The 19,462-nt window shown below is 40.9% G+C and overlaps 1 protein-coding gene across 1 annotated transcript in view; it reads right to left on the bottom strand.

Annotated features, from left to right (window-relative positions):
- Window positions 1-19,462, bottom strand: part of PKHD1 (polycystic kidney and hepatic disease 1 (autosomal recessive)) — a gene marked incomplete at its 3' end in the record, with an annotated part of 174,336 nt that overhangs the window by 10,290 nt on the left and 144,584 nt on the right. Inside the window, exons 48-51 of the mRNA XM_009695590.1 lie at window positions 18,964-19,159; window positions 10,852-10,917; window positions 9,051-9,170; window positions 397-534 (exon numbers count right to left, since the gene is read on the bottom strand). Coding sequence (XP_009693892.1) covers window positions 397-534; window positions 9,051-9,170; window positions 10,852-10,917; window positions 18,964-19,159 — 520 coding nt within the window. The remainder of the gene's footprint in view (window positions 1-396; window positions 535-9,050; window positions 9,171-10,851; window positions 10,918-18,963; window positions 19,160-19,462) is intronic.

The following is a 19,462-nucleotide window of genomic DNA, read 5'->3' as shown; positions in this document are numbered from 1 at the left end:
CTAATGCCCACAGACACCGGGCACTGCCTGAACACTAAGGTAGAACCTGCCCTGAGGAATTACTGTCTCATAAAGCAACTCCACATGAAGTAGTGAGGACTTTTACACATATTGGATAAAATCTCAGCCACCATGAAACCAGGAGTATTGCCATTAGCTTCAGTGGGGTGAAGATCACAGTATTTGTAATATGTTGCTATTAAATGAACAGGTAATTAGCTCCAGTGGATAATCATTGTGCTTAACGTGTATTCTGAGTGTCCACATTGCAGATATCCAGATAACTATGGGGCATTAGGATGGCCAGCATGTTTGTAGTAAAAATATACAATCTTTCTCTGTCTATCGAGAGCACAAATAAACCCCAGGCATCCAGAAGTCAGGCTGCTCACTTACCCACTTTCAGCGTACCCCCCACCACCACAATACAGGCTGCACTCAGGACATTGCTGGAGTTGCTGGGGAACTCGAGGGTCCCCAGGATGTAAAGACCTCTTAGAGGGGGAAGAGCCATATCCACCAGGATGGTCCGGTCTGAGAAACAAAACAAAGGGTTGTTTAGAGTAATGGCAGCCTACCAACACTACTTGCCCAAAAATGTGGCATGGAGGTGAAGAATGTTAGCTTTGCTTGAGTTTTGCTTCATTTAGGTTGTTTTTGCTCAGACCTACTGGAGCAGGGCTTGTGTGTTTGTGCAGCATCCACAACCAGATCTTCATCTACAGCTGAGGCTCCATGATGTGGGTGTAATATGCTAAATTAATAATAACATCATATTTACAATTATATTGTTGCATGCTTTAATCACATCAAACGTTGCTTGAACCTTCAAGAATGCATGTGAAGGGCAGTAAATTAAAGACATGTTAGTCTCGCTAGGCGAATCTGGCTCTGTTTATGCAAGTCTTGATCATCCAATGCAATGAACCAGGACTAAGTTAAGCTGTGTCCAGACAGCATTTTTCCCTCACAGTATTGAAGGGAACAAGATTGATGGAAGTTAAAAAATACAACGGTGTCAAATCAGTGCTTCATGACACAAAAAGCCTCAAGTCCCCACCTTGTTAACGGCAATGATCAGGGTGACCATCTGAAGCCACACACCACAACCTACCTCCGATGACACCTTGTCACTGCTTTTCCCTCTCTGAAGTTTGACTTTGCTCTCCTCTTCCTCACCAACTAAAAGGAAAGCTTTGCTTACATCAACACAATCTGCAGGAAGCCAGACTTCTTCACTTCTGTATTCACAGGATTACTCCTTCCCTGCTAATAAATTGGTTAATAGTGACCAGGGGAAGCACCATTCCCTCAGATCCTTAAGGACAAAACAAGGAGCATACTTTTATATTGCAGAACAGAGTGGGGACTGTCGTTGATTGAGCACAATGACAGCATCACTGCTGCCTCTTAAAGCTGCAAGTCTACACCCTGTGAATCTTTTAAATGCCACTTAAGCTTTCCAAGTAGGACATGAGAAAGGACGTAAATGGTGTCTCATTTAGAGGTAGCCCACCGCACAGAGGTGAATTCCACCCTCAGGCCCCATCTAATGCTCTTTGATGTCACTAGGAGATTTTCAGTTGATTGCACTGGGAAACAGCCCAGGCCCTTAAATTGTGGTTTCCATCTCCTTTCATTATTGACAAGAGTAACAATTTCCAGATATGGTGCATCTTTCAGTCAGTGGATGTCCCTGGGAAAAGGAAAAGCAAGGTACTTCCTTAACAGAGGGTTCAATAAGATGATCTAATTGTGACTCTCATAGAAATAGCTTGCAGAAAATAAGAATCTTCAACACAGTGGCAGCTGCCAAATCCTACCCAGAGATCTGCTGTGACTTTCATTAATCTCATATGCAACACATACGCTAGGATTTATTGCAAGGCACAAATATACAAAACAGGAGAGATTAAGGAACACGCCTATTTTCCAATGGATTTTGACAAAGTGGTGAGAATGGGCCACTTGAAACAGTTTCGGTGTGGAACATAGGAAGAGCCATGAAGTGTCTTGGGAAGTGAATCAGCTACTTCACCATTTTGTTTCTGCCTATAGTCATTAGAAGCTGCTTTGGATGAAGACACAAATGACTGTGCAATAGGTAACACAGGGAAAGTCCTTTCTACAAAACATAATTAGGGGCTGACTGAAATCATTTAGCACAAAGGTTTAAGAATTTTTCTAAATCCTGTTTGCAGGAAACATAATCAAAATCTACACGAAGTACACTCAGAATCGGACTGAAAAAAATATGAGTAGGCTGTCTTTAATAATAGCATTTCCTAGTTTTTGACTCTGGTTTTGCAACCCTGAAGTTTCATAGCTTAAAGGGAGAGGAAATTTCTGCATGGTTTGGGGTCCTGGGTCTGCTTGCAGATTTGTTTGTCTCTTCTACATGCATTTTCCTATTTTATCCCTGTAACTCAATCATCCCACCTCTTCCTTTCCTTCTTTCCTTTCTTTTTTTTTTTTTTCCCCTCTCCTTCTTTCTCTCTGGGCGTCAACAAGGGACACCCTGAAAGCCCAGGACCTCTGTTCTCAAGGACTACACCAACTACTGCAGCAACCCATGGTTACTCTGAACACCTCATCTCAAAAGAAATTCCCCGCATCCTTGGGGTGAAGTAACTTTCAAGCATGCAAAATTTGCCCAGCATTCACATGTAATAAGTCTCTACAGAGTAAATGCAATCTTTTTTTTTCCCCCTAAATCTCATACTGTTAGTACTTGATACATTTTCAGAGGCATGAAGAAACTCCCGTCTATAATCTCTTTACAGGACAGGTATAGTCCTATGCCCCGCAGAGCTGAGAATTGAAGGCACAGTATGTGAGGATATGAAACGGAGAAGAGAATAAGGGGCAAGATGTTGTTAAAATGATATCTCTCAGACAGAAGGGGAATCTAGTTTGTGAAATCACAGCTCAAGAATGTGGCAAAAAGCTGCAGTTGACAAAGGCCATAACTATATTCATCAAACACAGACTGAAACATTTTTACAAGGAAAAGGAGAAGTGCTCCTAGGCATACCATTTATATGTCAAGTTTCAGTCTAGAACAGATATTTTTGCTGAGTTGGACATATTTCTAAAAAAGGTTTTATAAAGGAAATGCTGACTGCTCTGTAACTGTAGTGTCATGTATGTGAGCCTTAAAACACAGGAGTGAGAAATTCTCCCATTCAGTGATATCTCTGCAAACGTATAGTTTCCTCAGTTTAAAAGAACATCATTCTGGGCTGTAATGCTTGGGGTGTGAAGTCTTCGGAGGGTGAAATATTGCTCTGTAGAAAGAACAGAATAGTCCTCTGAGGAAAAAAAGTCCTTCCATACTTGAGGAGAAAAGCAAACAACTTTAAAGGAGACGTCCTTACAGAATATACTCATTTATGTAGTAGAGGGAGATGATGACTAAGCGGTTAAAATCATAAACTTTAGGTCACTGAGCTCAAGGGATTTACCTTCAGAGAAAGGCAAACTGAAGTTGTTTTTCTCCCATGAAGACATTCGTATACTGGCAAGCAACAACTTTCAGCAAACCATAGTTTGAGCCTGAAAACAGGGCTACACTTCATTATACATATACTTTCTTCAGACAAAAGCTCACAGGTATGCCAGAGTCTTAATGTTCAGATGTACAATACTGAGAAGTCACTAATGACTCCAGCAATGACACAAAATGCCTTTGATCAACCGCATCGCTATATAAAACACCATAGCACGCCATTGAATGGAAATCAGGCACAACAGAAGAGCTATTATATGAGATACAGTACTCCAGCATTCATCTCTTCAAACAGAAAAAGTTCAAAGAAAATCAAAATCAGAAAATGAATAACAGAGTGAATTCCACCACTGGAAAAAAAAAAAAAAAAAAAGGAAAAAAAAAAAAGAAGAGAGAAATTGCCAGAGGCTACATGATATCATATCAATACCCTTCAAAACAGCATTCCATTGCTGGAATTATAACACATTCTCCTTCCACCCGGAGCATGCTGCATCAGGAGTGTGTCACACTGAAAACCATAAACCAAAGCCCTGAAAATCCAAGGGCTTGAGAAGTTAATGCCACTGCTGGCCACCAGAATGGCATGACTAAACTCATCCAGCTTGTTTTTCAAGGTGGTGTGACTGCTGAAGCCTGATGCATGTGAGAGGTCCTTGTGGGATGGTTGTGGCTTTGGAGGATGAACCTCCAGAGATAAAAGCACAAGTTATTGCTGTCTGAGGTAAAGATTTCCAGCTGGGGCTGGAGGAGACTTATGTCTGCTGGGGAGCCAGACACTGAGGGGACTTGTAACACACCAACACTAAAAGTCACTTTAAGATGAGTGACCCACCTCTGTTGCAAATGAAATTTATCCTTGTACAATGAAGTCTATGAACTCCTGAAGTCTCACCAATGCTTTCAAAGCAGAGCAAAAAATGGAATAATTTAGTACACAACCCCAATTTCCAAGCCTTCCAAAAAGTACCCTTCAAGCAGCAACACAAAAACCTGTTTTTTAATATGAATATTTTGCTGATAGAGATGTTTTCTAGCTTTTCAAACTTTCCTGAGTCCAGTCCATGAGGCAGACCTAGTGATGCAATTTTGCATATTTTGTTAAATAAGCAAATTTAAGCCTTCAGTAGCTAAATAGAGGCAGTGCCCTAGCTCTTCAGTGAACTCAGGGAATCCATGCTCATTCAGAGATTTCAACAGTGTCAGGCACAGACCAAAGTCTTCCTGTCCACTTCTTCACACTGGAAATGAGCGCTAAACTTGTATTATTTGTTTTTATAAGACTTTAAATCTGTTCTTTGAGGGCTGAAAGGACTTAACCAGTAATGTACAGGATACCAGAATTAGACCCGTGGCTTGGCTTTCAACCTGAAAATTGTTATGAGTGGCTCCCAGAAGAGAATTATAAGTAACTAAAAGACAGTGAAGTGTGAGACACAGCTGCATCTTTCCAGGAGTGAACTGCAAAAACTTATTTTAGTGTGTACAGTAGCACAAAGTTTGGGTGGTTTGCAGAATGTTTGTTCTCATGAGAACAAACTCTCACTTTTCTGTAGCCATCTGGAGTCATTCTGAGTTAAGCATGATATGCAAAAGCCAATGGAAATGAGACTCGAAACATCCATAAAATGTGACGATTAAACATAAATTTAAAAATTGTTGATTTCATTTTAGATTTTGAATCCAAGCAAGGGGTTGGCTTTCTTGTAACTGGAAACTCATAAACGCACTTGTGGCAGCAAAGCAAAGTATGACAAATGGACAGAAAATTCATCTTGCCTAATCACATTTTAGGTGCCTTCATTTGAGCAACAAATCCAGTGCCCTTATCACACTAATGATGACTGTGACTCCAATTTAAGACCCTGCACTCTGTTGACTCCCACTGTCAATAAATGTTTCAACACCTCCAATCCAGCAAGAGTGAACAGGGAGAGTAAAAAGAAAGTAGAGGGAGAATATCAGAAAAGGCAGCCATGCAACAGAGCAGTTCTCTCTCAAAATAGATTGGGTGATAGACAGCTTGTGTTCATGTCTGTGTTCATGTTGTTGGGCTAAAATTGAAGAATAATTCCAGAAAGTCACTGGAGAGAAGAATAGTTTCTGCACACCAACTAAACTCACATATCTACTCTAGTGGTGGGAGCTAAGAGATTTTTATCACTGATAGGAAGAAGACAGCTGCAGAGTATGGCTCTCCACCAGTCCTAGCAGGCAGTGCATCTTCACTTATCATTTGTCTCTTTCCTTTTCATCCATTAAATATTATGTTGTGGTTTTGCTGTTCAGTAAAGCTCCTCTGAAGAGCTGAGACAGCTTTACTGTACACTGTGGAGCACCCTGGTCTAAGCAGCTGAACATGGTGATTCAGAACGGGGAACTCCTAGGGTCTCATCCTGCTCAGGCAACAACTTGCGTTCTGGTTTTGGGCAACTTTTATTGTCCTGGTCCCTCAATTCCTCATAGGCAGAGAACATTCCCGTCCATGGTAAAACACAGATTATGTCTAATAGTCCAATCCTTATTCTGCTGCCTCCCAACCAGTAGGCATCAGTATGTTAGAAAGAATCTCTATACCACACCCCGCAGCACAGTGCAGACATTCCCCAGTTAAGCTGACCAAACCAGCACTTCTCTAAATTTATGAGACGTTAGTTCTGACCTCAAAGGTTGTGCGATCATATTGCACAGTGCCAGACCTGAGCTAATGAGCTTTGTCTCTCAGGAGAGCTAATTAGTTCTGGTATACCAGCATGCTGATGCGGCGGTATTGTTTCCAATCCTAGAACTAGATCAACTGGTCTGAGCTGTGGGCAGCTACGTGCAATGCTTCAGGCACATCTTAGTCATGAAGGGCCTTGTGGTATGTGACAAAGGCCATGGTCAATATCTCAAGTGGCAGCTAAAATGAGTTATTTTATCAAGAGGATTACATCCACCTTTGCAGGAAGCACAGAGGAGTTTTATTCATAGATGAATTTGCAATGCACTGAAGGACCATCACAACCTCAGCATCAAGCTTCTACTCTCTCAATCTAATCTAAACAACAGAACTCCAAACCCTCAGCCAAACCTTCTTATTTGTTTATTTTTTTACTTTCTACTGCTGTGTAAATTGTGATTTACCTCCTGTGACCATCTGATCACACGGCACATCATTAACTCACTGTGAGTGCAGAGGTCTTAGGTACCAGTGGCACCTTTGTGCGTCTTCATATCTGCATCTGACACATGATTTTGAAGACTGAAATGATCTGATCTTTTGACAATCATGGGCTGATATTGATGAACTGGTTATAAGGTGATACACAAGAAGTAGAAACAAATGATCTGGTGTTGTCTCTAGCCTTGTTCTCAGAGTGATATGAAGGAAAAAATATGCAATGGTGTGCAAAATCCAGCCATGGCAAGAGGATCCAAAAGAGAGAAAAGCACATGGGAAATGCCCCACTGTTTAATGCCTGTGTAAGAAGTCAGATATGATGGAGATGAGAGTGGAGTAGGAACCAGGGAGCACAGGACAGAAAGGACATTTTCTACATTTCTGAATGGGAAGCAGGCACATGTTCAATATGAAGTACCAGTGACACGGCTGGAGTAATGTTGTTGAAAAAGGAAACCAAGTCTAGCATTTTGGGTGCTGCATTTGGACTTTCGAGGTCGAGGGTCAATCCCCTGTTCTGGTACACCTTCCCACTGGCAAGACTTTTACATGGTTGTTAGTGGCAAGGGAAACAGACGTAGACTTACACATCATGGTTCAAAGGACATACATTAACTGCAAGCTAGGTTCATATCTCAGATGCTGCTGAACATGCTCTGGAGAAATGGGTCTCAGGCCTCAATTTATGGCACCAGAACTGAGCTGTCTGATGGGAGCTAGGTGTCTAAACTCCCACCATAGTAAATTCATTTAAGTATTTAGTACTATCTCAAATGCCCTTGGATATTTGAGACCTCACACAGGACTAGCAAATGTGACATGGAGGACACTTGTGACCATCTAGGGTTTCACCTGACTAGGTAGGATGCTCCTGGAGTGCTTCAAACCACACTAGATATCTTCATATAAGCAAGTGACTTGAGCCCTGGAGCTCTACATAGTACCATCAGTGAAGAAAAACTTAGATATCCACATTTGGTCAGGTCAGTAACTCTTCCAGCTCTATTAAATGTAATGACAAGGAACATGTTAAGATGCCTAAGCATCTGTGCTTACTGTTACCTTGGATGCACACAGGACACGGAACCTAGAGGAGATAAGCAAACCCCTGGAGGGACACTTCTGTGTCTTCTCTGGCCTCTGAACTTACAAACACTTAGCCACATTTATGCATTACAGGTAGTGAGATCAGGGAACTGAAAAAACCCCTACATTGTGCTTTTTTGACAGGAAAGAGGGATCTAATCAGAAAATGGAAATTATCTACTCTTCAGTTCAACCTAAGTTCCCCCAAAAAAGTGAAGAAAAGCATTCTTTCAAACAATATAGGGGTTTTTCACATTTATCAGAAAACTGAAGATTAAGCTAAATATTCATTTAAGCTTGAACATCATTCTTAATTAAACCTGAAATTATATGTGTATATTACTTTTAATGATACAGAACAGAGAAGCACTAACCATGACTGAGGATCCATGTCCAAATGCCAACCCAAAGCAACAGAAACTTCCTTCCACAAAGACTTCATAAGCCAAAAACAGGCAGAAGAGGAAGAGACAAGGGAACAGTGCTATCTCCATTACCAGAAGTGGAGGTAGGTACAGTCATCTGGTTCCAAACAAATGAGGAGGAGCCAGCACCAGATCCTAGAGTACGTCAGGTATATACCAGACTGTATTCATCGGATCGTACGATAATTATGTCTGGAAGTCCAACTTCCTGATCAGAACAGAGTCAGCAGTTACATAAAATGGTTATCACAAGTTTTTCCTCCAGATTTCATTGCAAGTTGCCTAATGTATTTGCTAGAATTCAGAAGGTTGTTCATGGAATAAGGTTGTAAACTGAGCTGGGATTTAAATGCAACTCAAGTCTGAGGTTGAAACACAGGCATAGGCTAAAATGTCTAGGGGGTATCCATGGCAAATGGCTTGAGAGATTATCATTGATAGTGGGAATTGCAACAGGAAAATAAAATGGAAGGCAGAATAACTGTGGAAAGGTAAAATATTCTCCCTGCACAAAACACGGAGAGGTGCGTCAAGAGATGAGCTCTTTGTGAGCTGTGATTCTGGATCTTGCAAATTGTCTGCTCCTGAAATAAAGTCCCTGCATATACTTAGGCTTGAATATCGGTATGAGTAAGTGTGTGTGTTTGTGTGTATGTGTAAATGGAAAAGAATGATTATTCTCTTCCAAAAATCACACTTTTGTACTGTAGCCCAGATGTCAATGTCATGATGAACAAATGTGCTGTACTGCACACACTAGAACGGACACTAGTGCCAAGGAGCCCGTGTTACAACATAAGTACATATCCTAATGTAGACAGACCACAGCACCCCTACAGAAATTAAACACCTTTCCTTCCTTCCTTACTAGGTAAGATGATGACGTCTTCTCCAGGGCCTGGGATGCTGCCGTTGGATCCACCCCAGCCTTTTTCCACATCATTCCATGTCCCTGGGTGTGACCATTTCAAGACAGCATTGGAAGGAACTACAAAACAGGACATACAAAGACAGAATTATCATTTTCAGTAGCTGGAAGAATGATAATTTCTTTGATAGTCAAGTATCTACGGCATTAACATCCTCCTTTTGTAACTGATGAAGCAATGCTAAATGCACTTTGTTATCTTTCATGCTTAAAGGAAGCTGCCTAATGGGAAAAAAAGATCTCTTCCAGGACCATGTTTTCACAGTTAAAGAGCAGGGAGATAACTGAGAAAAACAGATTCAAATTCTTTGGGACCTATCAAAAGCAAAGCCAATTTTGAGGTTTATTATGTTATGCCTTGTGAATACATTCACAATATTTTTATTTATTTCATCCAAAACTCTGAGTTCTTTGAACACAAAATTAAGACGAACAAATGAAAATAAAAGCCAGTCACCTGTGCTTGATGACAAAACCAGATGATCGAAATGGTAACTACCTCTACCAGAAAGTGCCAACTCTTCTCATGCATTTTTTTTTTTCCCCCAGCACCCTAGAAAGCAGAATGAATTCCCTGGGTATGGGAATTTCCATACTTTCCCAAAGTATGAACTATTTTAAAAAATGAGTGATCAACTCTCACAAGCTTGTTAACCCTCAGAAAAGCAAGAGTCTTCCCATTGCAAGGGTTAATTAAGACTCGCCTTGGAAAGACAACTTGACTGAGACACATGGCAACTCCTGCTCATTCCCCAAAGATTTATTTTTGAGCTCAATCCAAAAAGAAACTTCTGAGCCTTGGTATCAGGGAAATATTGGGAGAAATTAAGTTCACAAAAGGTAGGTGCTTAGCTTGCACTTGTATTTTTGGCAGCTAATGAGCCAGTCTTCATAAATTAGTCGCCTAAGTTTGTTCTGCCATCAAGAGAGGAAGAAAAGCCTTCAAGGGGAAATCCTGTACATTAAGTTTAGTAAGCCCTAAACTAATGCAGGCAGGGCCTCCCTCTGGAGGCCCCTACAAGCACCTACCTCTGTCTTACCACTATAAAGGAAAGTCTGCCATTTTTTTTTCTTGAGGAGGGCTTCATTAGGTATTGAAAACACATGAGCAAGCTCACATCTAACTGTGGGGGGCTAGACTCATCTCAGTAACACTGTGGAGTAGGAAAACCTTCCGTTGCCAGCACAGGGAAACGCAGAGAAATCAAACCCAGGTGGAGCTCCTTAAGCCTGGGTCTCTCTTTCCGTTACTTCTGTGTTCAGGGGGAAATACTCTGCAAAAAGGTTTCTCAAACCTATTTCCACTTAAACTGTTATTGTTGTTAATATGCAGCAAGGTAGCTATGCAACTAAGACCAAACTTGGGAGATCTTCCTTCTCTCTGGTGTATTTTTCTGTCTGATTTGACATGTAACTGTGCAGTAATGTCAGACTATTACGCCAAGATCACTATGGAGCGCTAAAATACACTGTAGTCTTACATTCTCCATGACCTTTCTGATCTGCTATGGTATTTCTTAGCAAAAGTTTATAGTCTTTTATACTGTGGAGTCACACATTTATCTTGAGCAACGGTAGATACGGCTCAATGAAATGCTTAAATGAATGCCAAGAATCCCTGTTGGGTTGATAGATGTACAAAATATTGAAGTGAAAAATAGCAATCTATTTCTGAAAAAGTAGTAAAAAAGAAATGGTGTGATTCCCAGACCAAGCCTTTCAGACGCAGACTGTCACGCACCTGGGGCAGGCAAAGCCACTCTTTCCTTCTCTTTCAGTGTGACCTGAATTAACTCAGCTCCTGTGACTGAACACAGAGAATTTTAGGGAGTTACAGCAAGGCCTTACAAATTAACACAAAAAAATCATAGTAAATCAATTGTTACATGTGATTTTCTGACAAAATTTTGTATTTCTAACAAATAGATTTTTTTAAGACCAACTATACATGTTTTCTAAGCATTTTTGTCTTTTTTGTGCTTTGAGAAAGGATTAAACAAACACATTTTAATTTACAGATACAGAGGGTCTCTAGACAACTCATTAGAAACAGCTAAAAGAAAACATTCAACAATCAGAAATTCTAGACTGGAACACGAATCTCATTTATCCCACTATAAATCCACAGCAGTTCCACTAACACAAGTGATATCACACCATTGAATGCATAATGTATTAACTGGCTCAAACAGCAAATTAAATCTTTTGTTTCGTAGTTTGGTTTTGATTTTTTTTCCCCCAAAATCTGGTATTTGAAAGAGATGCTTTAATTAGTCAGACTTTATAGACTGAAGACAGGGACCCTGTGTTCTCTACTGTGAAAAGAGGTCAAAAGCAATTATCACAGTTGTAACCTTTGTGCCAGTATATCGTCAGCAGGAGAGGGGCCAGGATAGTGCAAATCAAACTAAAAGGAGCAGGAGAAAACTACTTCAGACCCAGCTAAAAGGCTACCTTCTCTTCATCTCCAGCGGCATATAAAGTTACTTCCTTTCAGTCACCAGACTGGAACAACCATAGGTTAAAATAGAAAGACTCTGACAAACAGATAAATCTCCTGTCCACTGCCCAACCCCTTATGGTGACCTTAAGATGTCATTGGAAGATTTTTGGGGGATAGAAGAATTGTATAAATGAAGCCATGGTCAGAACTTTCCTCAGTTCTAGAACATGCCAGGAATTTTCCTATGTGTGTATCAACCCACTGATGGGATTTCATGCCATATTGTAATTTACTTATTTTATCTTTAAACAAGTCTCTGTACTTTTAAATTGTGAAAACCATCCTTCCCTACCTCCCTCTTTTTCTCCCAGTGCAACTGAGCAAATTTAAAATAACCGAGGTTCATTAATTTTAAGTGTTCAATAAATTAGTATGAATAATCAAAAAACTTGATTCTTTCTGATAATTACTATTTGATGTCAGTTGAAAGCATTCGATTGAGTTAGCAGCATATGCTCCTATGCCAAATGAGGCTTCCATAATTAAATAGAAACTGATTCCATGAGGTTTTTCTCATGTCTGATTAATTAGTAATCAGGTGCCTCAGCCCTGTTCTTCAGTGACACCTTCTCTCCCAATGGTAGCTGTGATCTGATTCATATATCAGTCGAGTCAATCTGCCCCAAATCATCACATAGAGCTCAAACTGAACAGCATCATGCCTTTGGGTGGCCACAAGGTGAACCTTTGAGGAGAAAGAATGACATGGGCATGCTAATTTAAAGTCTTTGACACAGTTCATGTGGCTTTTAGACAATACTCTTCTGTGGGTACTTTTATGGTTATAGTGGTCTTCCTTCTCTTTTCACTTGTAGCGGGGCAAATCAGGAGTCAAAGATGTTACATCAGTCTTAGGAAAAGTAAGAGAACCAAGCCCAGACACTATCATTTTTTAATAAATGTACCTTGTCAGGTTTGCTGGGGGTTTTTTTGCTTAATTTTTCAGGCACTACAGTGCAATTGTCTAATTAAGGATGTTTGTATTGTTCAGAGAAAAGCTGTTCTAATTAAATCCTGAGGGAACATAAAACTTGATCAATACGCTGTATAGATCTCATAAAGGGGTTCAGTCCCCTTACACAGTGAAGAAAGGAAAATTAAGGCTTAACTCAGGACAGTCATGTCCAGACTGAGAGCAAGGGTAAAACTTTGTGATATTTGAAGTGTCATCCAACCACAGAGCATGACAATACAAACGATTATAAGTCATTTATACCCTCTACATGAGTGCAGGAGTTGGGGGTTGAATTCTCCACAGCCCTGCAACTTGCACAGTTAATTACTTTGATGAGGTGTAAAGTGCAATGTTAGTGAATCAGTAGTATTTTGTTGCCATTTCCCACAAATACTTCTAAAAATGATCAAAACAGGAGAGATACAGGCCTTGGGAATAACCAAGACTACACTGACATAGTCCTAGTTGTTTTATTTTGCTGCCAAGTATGTTATCATTGTTTCAGGACAGGAAGAGATACAGGCAATACAGATGAAGGACATCATTAGTAAACATTGAATTAAGGTGACTCTTCACAAAATGTCGTTATAAGGCTCCAGGGTTTAGTTGTATAAAACCCTTATAAGGCTCATCAATTTTCTGTCTTATTACAGCTCTTCCTGGATGTTTGGGCTGTGAATCATAAATATAGGCCTTCTTGATGATACTGTTGGTAACTTTCTTCTGGTTCAGGGCTCACTGAGTGAACATGAAGGAGGAGCAACTTAGTCTTTTATCAGCTTTGCAGTGATGAGGAATTTTGCCTGTGGATATTAGGAAGGGTTGAAACTAGGATAAATGGCTCCAATAGCCTGACTTACAAATAACAAGCAACTCCATGCTATTTAACATCAATTGGGCTAACATACATCACAGGGAAATCAAAATTTTTAGACAGCACAATCAACAACACAGTGAGACACACCTCTAGAAACTGGAGAACCTGGGGTAGGATGTTTTATCATTCTCTACCAGGATCTGTTACAGGAGGTACCTAGAAGAGTGATATCATGGGGACACAGGAGTGAGGAGCCGAGATGCAAAAAAAATAAATAAATTTGGGCTAATGGACACAGATTCTTACTTACAGCAGATTAATATTTGCAGAGGCAGGGGGGAAGGCGTGAAATTCCTCCTGCAGAGATCTCATAGTTGAGATCTGACAGGATTATAAGGGCACTTCATAATCTTATTTCTGTAAGTGCTACATTCTCCAGTCTCTCTGCTGCCATGCCAGAAGGACAGGAGCTCATCCGCCAGGAGAAGGTTGATTTTGTCTTTGTGCCCGTTACAAAGGGCACCTCTTTGCTAAGAACTGACATTTCATTTCACGGAGGCCACTGAGCAGCCCACATCTCATCAACTGACCTTCTGGAACAACTGATATAGGATGAGTTTTATCTAGCTGGAAGAAAAGACTCATGACTGTACAACAAGTCCGCTGTAACAAATTAACTCCATTCTTTAGGCCTTTCACCTAGGATTCTCCTTTACCCCAGAGCAATAAGGCTGCAGAAAATATCTTTGTTTATTTATTTTCTGTATTTTAATATCAGAAACAAACATTCTTAAGGGCCTGTTTTTTCTCCTATACAAAGCAATTACAGAAACCCACAGAGTGTAATGGGAGTGAGATCATTCTTTAAGAATTTAGAAAAGACAATAAGTGTAATCAAATTATTTTTTTGAAGAACTATGGAAACTGTAAACCTGCTTCTGACATGGCAGTAATATGAGGTTGAGCCTCAGGCCCTCTTAACAACTCACACATGAGCAGCTTGAGCAAAGTCAGCATGATGACCTATCTCCATAAAAGTTGTGTCTACTGAAAAATGTATTTGGGGTAAATAAAAAGTTTGATAATCCTTTCAGTGATGTTTTCAATAATGTTTGTGTCCAGCACTTCAATTTTAGAAAAAAGGAAAGAGAAATCTGGAGATGAAGCAAGCCAACACTGTTTCATTCCGAAAGAAAATGGTTTAAACATTTCAAAAGTGAACATTAAAGAAACAACATGTCTCTTGTTTTTAGCCAATTCCAGTATTGCCCAGAGACCTTAACCAAGGAGCAGTACCATGCTGTGGCACCATATGCTCGTATTTGTAACAGTCTTTAAAAGCTCATAATGTTATTATTGTAATTTATACAGGATATTTCTCCTAAAAATATCCCAAATGTCTCAGTGTGACATTTTTTTCCACCTCCCTTGTTAAAATAATTTTTTTTTGTTTCAGCATGATCATGTCATGTTAGGACCAGTCTCCTGAAATAAGGTTGAGCCACAACCCATCACTGTTTCGAAGAGCCACACAGTGATTTCAAGGACCATCAGTAACCTTTGAGGAATGCTGCTCTCAAGACACGGGGTGCCCCAGAGGAAGTCAGGATGATGCTACAAAGATTGAATAATGTCAAAGCAAAGCTGAGGATGCAGAAATGACTGGCACAGGATGCCTCAAGCTTCCTCATTTCCCCTTCACCCAGCATCCAGCAGGGACATGGGGTTATCTGTCCTTCAATGCCGATTCCTTTAAAATGGTCTGAAAAGATTGTTCCCAGAGGGACTCATGGGTTGGTTAACAGGGTTTCATGTATGTAGGTAGCAGTGAGTACCTTTGCTAACAGGATCATTGCATAGGTAGCCCACATAGCAGAAATATTCTCCATTACAATTATTTCTCTCCATTCAGCATCCCCTGCACCATCCCATACCCCAGCCTAATTTACAAAACTGCAAGCATGCAAAGCATCAGGGCAACTTAACTCCTTTAATCCCCTCCATACGGAATACTCTCTTGCCTTTTGTATTAGACAGACCTTTTTTCCTCCTCCAAAGATAAACAAACACTTGCAAGACGCCAGGCAATTTTGGATGGTAAAGGGCATGGAGAAAGCCTGCGCCTGACGCAAACTGCTGGCCAAGGTGGCTTCATTCAGCTGCCTGCTTCGTTTGAATAACAATATCTTCTCAGTCATAGGGTTTTCCCTCCCCTTTCCCCCCCTTCTCTCCCCCATGCAGGCTTGAGCAAAAGGCTGTGTGAATTCAGGAGCCTGCTTGTGAATGAGCTGGCATCTGATATGTATTTACTGACGTTAATTTTGGATGTAATGCACCCCTGCCACTTCCCCACAGTTTGCCCTAAAAGGCTTTCTGACGGGCACAAAAGCAGAGGGTCAAAAGTAAGTTGACCCCTGCCAGAACGTACAATTATTGGAAAGAGGCGGTACACCAGCAGCTGTCGAAACCCCACCGGCGCGGCGAAGTGCTTCCAAAAGTCAGAGGATGACTAATACAGTCGAGCTCTCCCCTCCGCCCTGCAAGAGCCAGCTACTTTCTGCAGGAAGAATTATGGCCCTCCCGAGCAGCTGCAATAATTGTCTTCCCATTGTCCCCCAGCCCTCCCTCTGCCACCCCCTACAAGTGCCCATTGTCAACGCGGAGTCAAGTGATTATATGCTTGGGCTGATGCTGTTTGTGCCCAGCTGCCTGACTGCTGACACACGAGCATGGAGAGGGGGGACCCGCGTCTGCGAGACGGGACTCCGACATACCAGACCTTTTACATAAGTCAAACAGGAACAAATGACTCTTTATCAACCCCTTCTCCCTTTGAAGTGGCGGCTGCTTATAGGCCCTTACAGCTTTTCCTCCTTAGCTCGAGCAAACATCCTCCTTTTGATATGCTACATGCTCATTATCTCTGCCCCATTTAATGATTTTTGATTGAAGGGTGGCAGCGCAGTTGCCAAGAGGGTAGTTAAAGAGGCTCCACGCAGTCAGGACGACAAGAAAGGCTTTCCTTGTGCAGCAGCCTAAATTTGGAGTTTCTTAACAGTGTGTTCTTGTTCTTAGCAGCAGATAAGGGCTGAGCGTGAAATTCTTAATTAAGCAGTAAATAGAGAGTGGGGTGTCAGCAGATGCAGCCTGTAGCCATGGAGACCAAGTCAGATGAAGGAGGGAGCTGAAACTCAACGCCAGCCCCGGGCTCGGGCATGACTGACAGCTGAAGAATCCGACAAAGCTTGTAAACGGGATTAATTAGTTGGCTAATTATTTCATATAGTTAAATGTAAATAAAAAATAAAAAAAACCATCTTGCAGAGTTAGGCAGGAATACGTTCTGAAGGCCAGACCTTCAAACGTTGTCCTCTCCAGGTCAGTGGATGGACTGGTGGGTTTTTAAGGCCAGAAGGGACTATTGTGGCAGCCTTCTCTGACCTCCTACAGAGCGTGAATCTCGCCTTATGAGGTTTCTAATAGCTTCTCATAGAACTGGAGCGTATTTCTCTGAAAAGAAGACCAAGCATCATCTAAGGACCCTGAGTGATGGAAAGTCCACCACATGCCATGAGTCTGCTCTGATGGCTAATTATCCTTACCCTCTCAGCCTGCACAATGGAGATTAGGAGAGAAACTAAATGGCACAATAGGAGTAAGAACCCGCTTGCTTTGTTTCAGACTTTTACCCTACCAACCGTATTAGATATTAGGTACCCAACACTGAATTATTGATTCACTGCTATAAAAGTCCTTGCTGAAAATGTTCACAGCATGAATTATATATGCTAGGTGTTTTCATAAATTTCCCCTCTTGTACTTTGGATGATTATTTCTCTCTGTATTAAAAGGAGAAACAACAATGAGCTCTTCATACAATAAAAATCAAGATGAAAGGAAAGTAAAAGAAGGACAAGAAACTATCTGTGATGCAAGAGTGACATATGCCGGCCGGATCACTTTGTCCCAGTCTTCCCCAAACTGTCATCTCCTCTATTTTCATCAGTAGTAAGAGGCCAAGATACAGGTGTCATCTTCTGAGCTTTCCCATTCCTCCCTATTTATGAAAGTGCATATCTGCATATGTAAACTAAAAAACAGTTGATTTTCATATTTGAAAGAACAAAATTACACTGTTAGTAAACCAAAATAACAAAAACATATTTCCTCTTTTAGTAGATACCCGGCATGACCTTAGGCGAGACTTAGACTCAACAGCTAGATTTATGGTAGACAATCTGTACCTATACTATATCTAAACAGGGTCAGGACATGGAACTAAGAGCTGGACCTCAATAATCTACATGGCTATATTGCTGGCCAAGTTCCTGGCACAGTTTTGGCCCAGATCAACGCACCCCTCCAGATGATGATCATTACAGTTTGGGAGTTAGCACAGGACAGGGATCTTTCCTAATTTGAAGCCTGGGTGCATCCAGGCTGTTTTGAAAGATAAAATGTTAAGCTGTATGGACGCAAGCTGTACAATGCCAGTTGGCCACAGGACCAGAAATGGATGCAGCAAGTGTGACCCTCAGACTGAGGTTAAGGTATGGGCCTCCTCATTTCTCCTTAAATGTAAGCTGTATGATTTTCATTGCTGTCAGACTAAGCTCTCAGATTGCCTGCCCTCATTCCAGCCATGTTTTCCTCTCCACTGTCCCACTAATTGTTCTAGTTGCTCATTCCTAAACAGACCCTACATGAGAAAGCCATTTGCATGCCACCTTAGTGCAAATCAAGAGAAATTCATTAAAATTAATGGATTAGATCAGTGACAAAATTTTCTGTTACTGTGAAGATCTGCATCTTTATATTGTAACTTCTCTGTATGACAGTCATGAAGGATAAGCTATGCTTCTCAAAGAAAGTGAAATGTTTCTGTTATTCCTGGTTCTGCTATTATTAATAATGGCAAAAATCATTACCTTGCCTTTTACATACGGAACTTAGACCCTTATAAAATCACTTGCTTGAGAAGTGAATTGCAGAAAATGTCCCAAATTTAAAAGAATAAATGAAACTTGAACAAACATCAATACATATCTGAATTTCTCAAAAAAATGACCACCACACTTCATGATCTAGTGTACAAAGCCAACATACTCAAACGTAAAGGTCTATGATGTCTTTGGAAGTTTACAGTCATTGGAAAAATTCTCGTCCAGTCATCCTATCGCCTTCGGTGGGCTCAGCCTAGATAGATTGCACATGATTTATTAATGATACGTGTGATATGGGACCAGCTGACAACAGAGATCATTAGTGGAATTTAATGGCTTTTCCTCCCCAAAACACCAATTCAAATTCAACTGATGTCACATCACCCACTATTTATTATATATTCCTTTTGTTAATAGATCAGGCACCAGATAGATCAGATAGAGATGGACCCAATGTGCATGCATTTACTGATTTGATTGATCTTTTTGAAAGATGTCTCACTTACTGAAAAGCCATTGAAAGATGGCCTTCTGTCTAAGGCCTTATGTAGTTTGGGGGTTTAAACTAAAAAGACATCAGCTCTGTCACCATTCTTAAACAAAAAAGTACATTGCATCCCTTGTACTGCACTTACCCAAATAGGTTAGCTTCCTCAGTCTGCTGTTAAGATACCAGTCACAGCTCCTATGATGTCCGTAGGACGGTAGCGATTGGAGTGGCCGTCCAGTCCTTGTTCCACAGGACACCACAACCTCAGGATGGGCGTCAAGATCCCTGTGTTCCACCAGCAAGTAATTCCCAGTCATGAAGTTGCTGAATGTCACTGAATACTAGAGAAGAGGGAACCAAAATAAACATGCCTGTGTCTGTGACTAGAGCCTCGTGGAGTGCAGTATAAAGGGATAAAAAGGATGGTGCTCCTCACAGGCAACATACTCTTTTGCAAAATGTGTATTGGAAACACGGAAAAGAGATGTGAAGTTAAAGTAGAAGGTGATGGTGAACACAGACAAGATCAACTCCCTTCATCACCACCATCATCAGAGGAATAATATCTTCTGAAAATCGTGTTTCAGTATGTCTTAGGGTAGTAAAAGTTTTGTTGATTCCTAAGCACCATACTGAACTTTCAT

Source organism: Cariama cristata, unplaced genomic scaffold (assembly GCF_000690535.1).
Source record: "Cariama cristata isolate BGI_N322 unplaced genomic scaffold, ASM69053v1 scaffold2512, whole genome shotgun sequence".
NCBI lineage: Eukaryota > Metazoa > Chordata > Aves > Cariamiformes > Cariamidae > Cariama > Cariama cristata.
The sequence above is the reverse complement of the archived record's forward strand: the minus strand, read 5'-3'. Positions and strand labels throughout refer to the sequence as shown.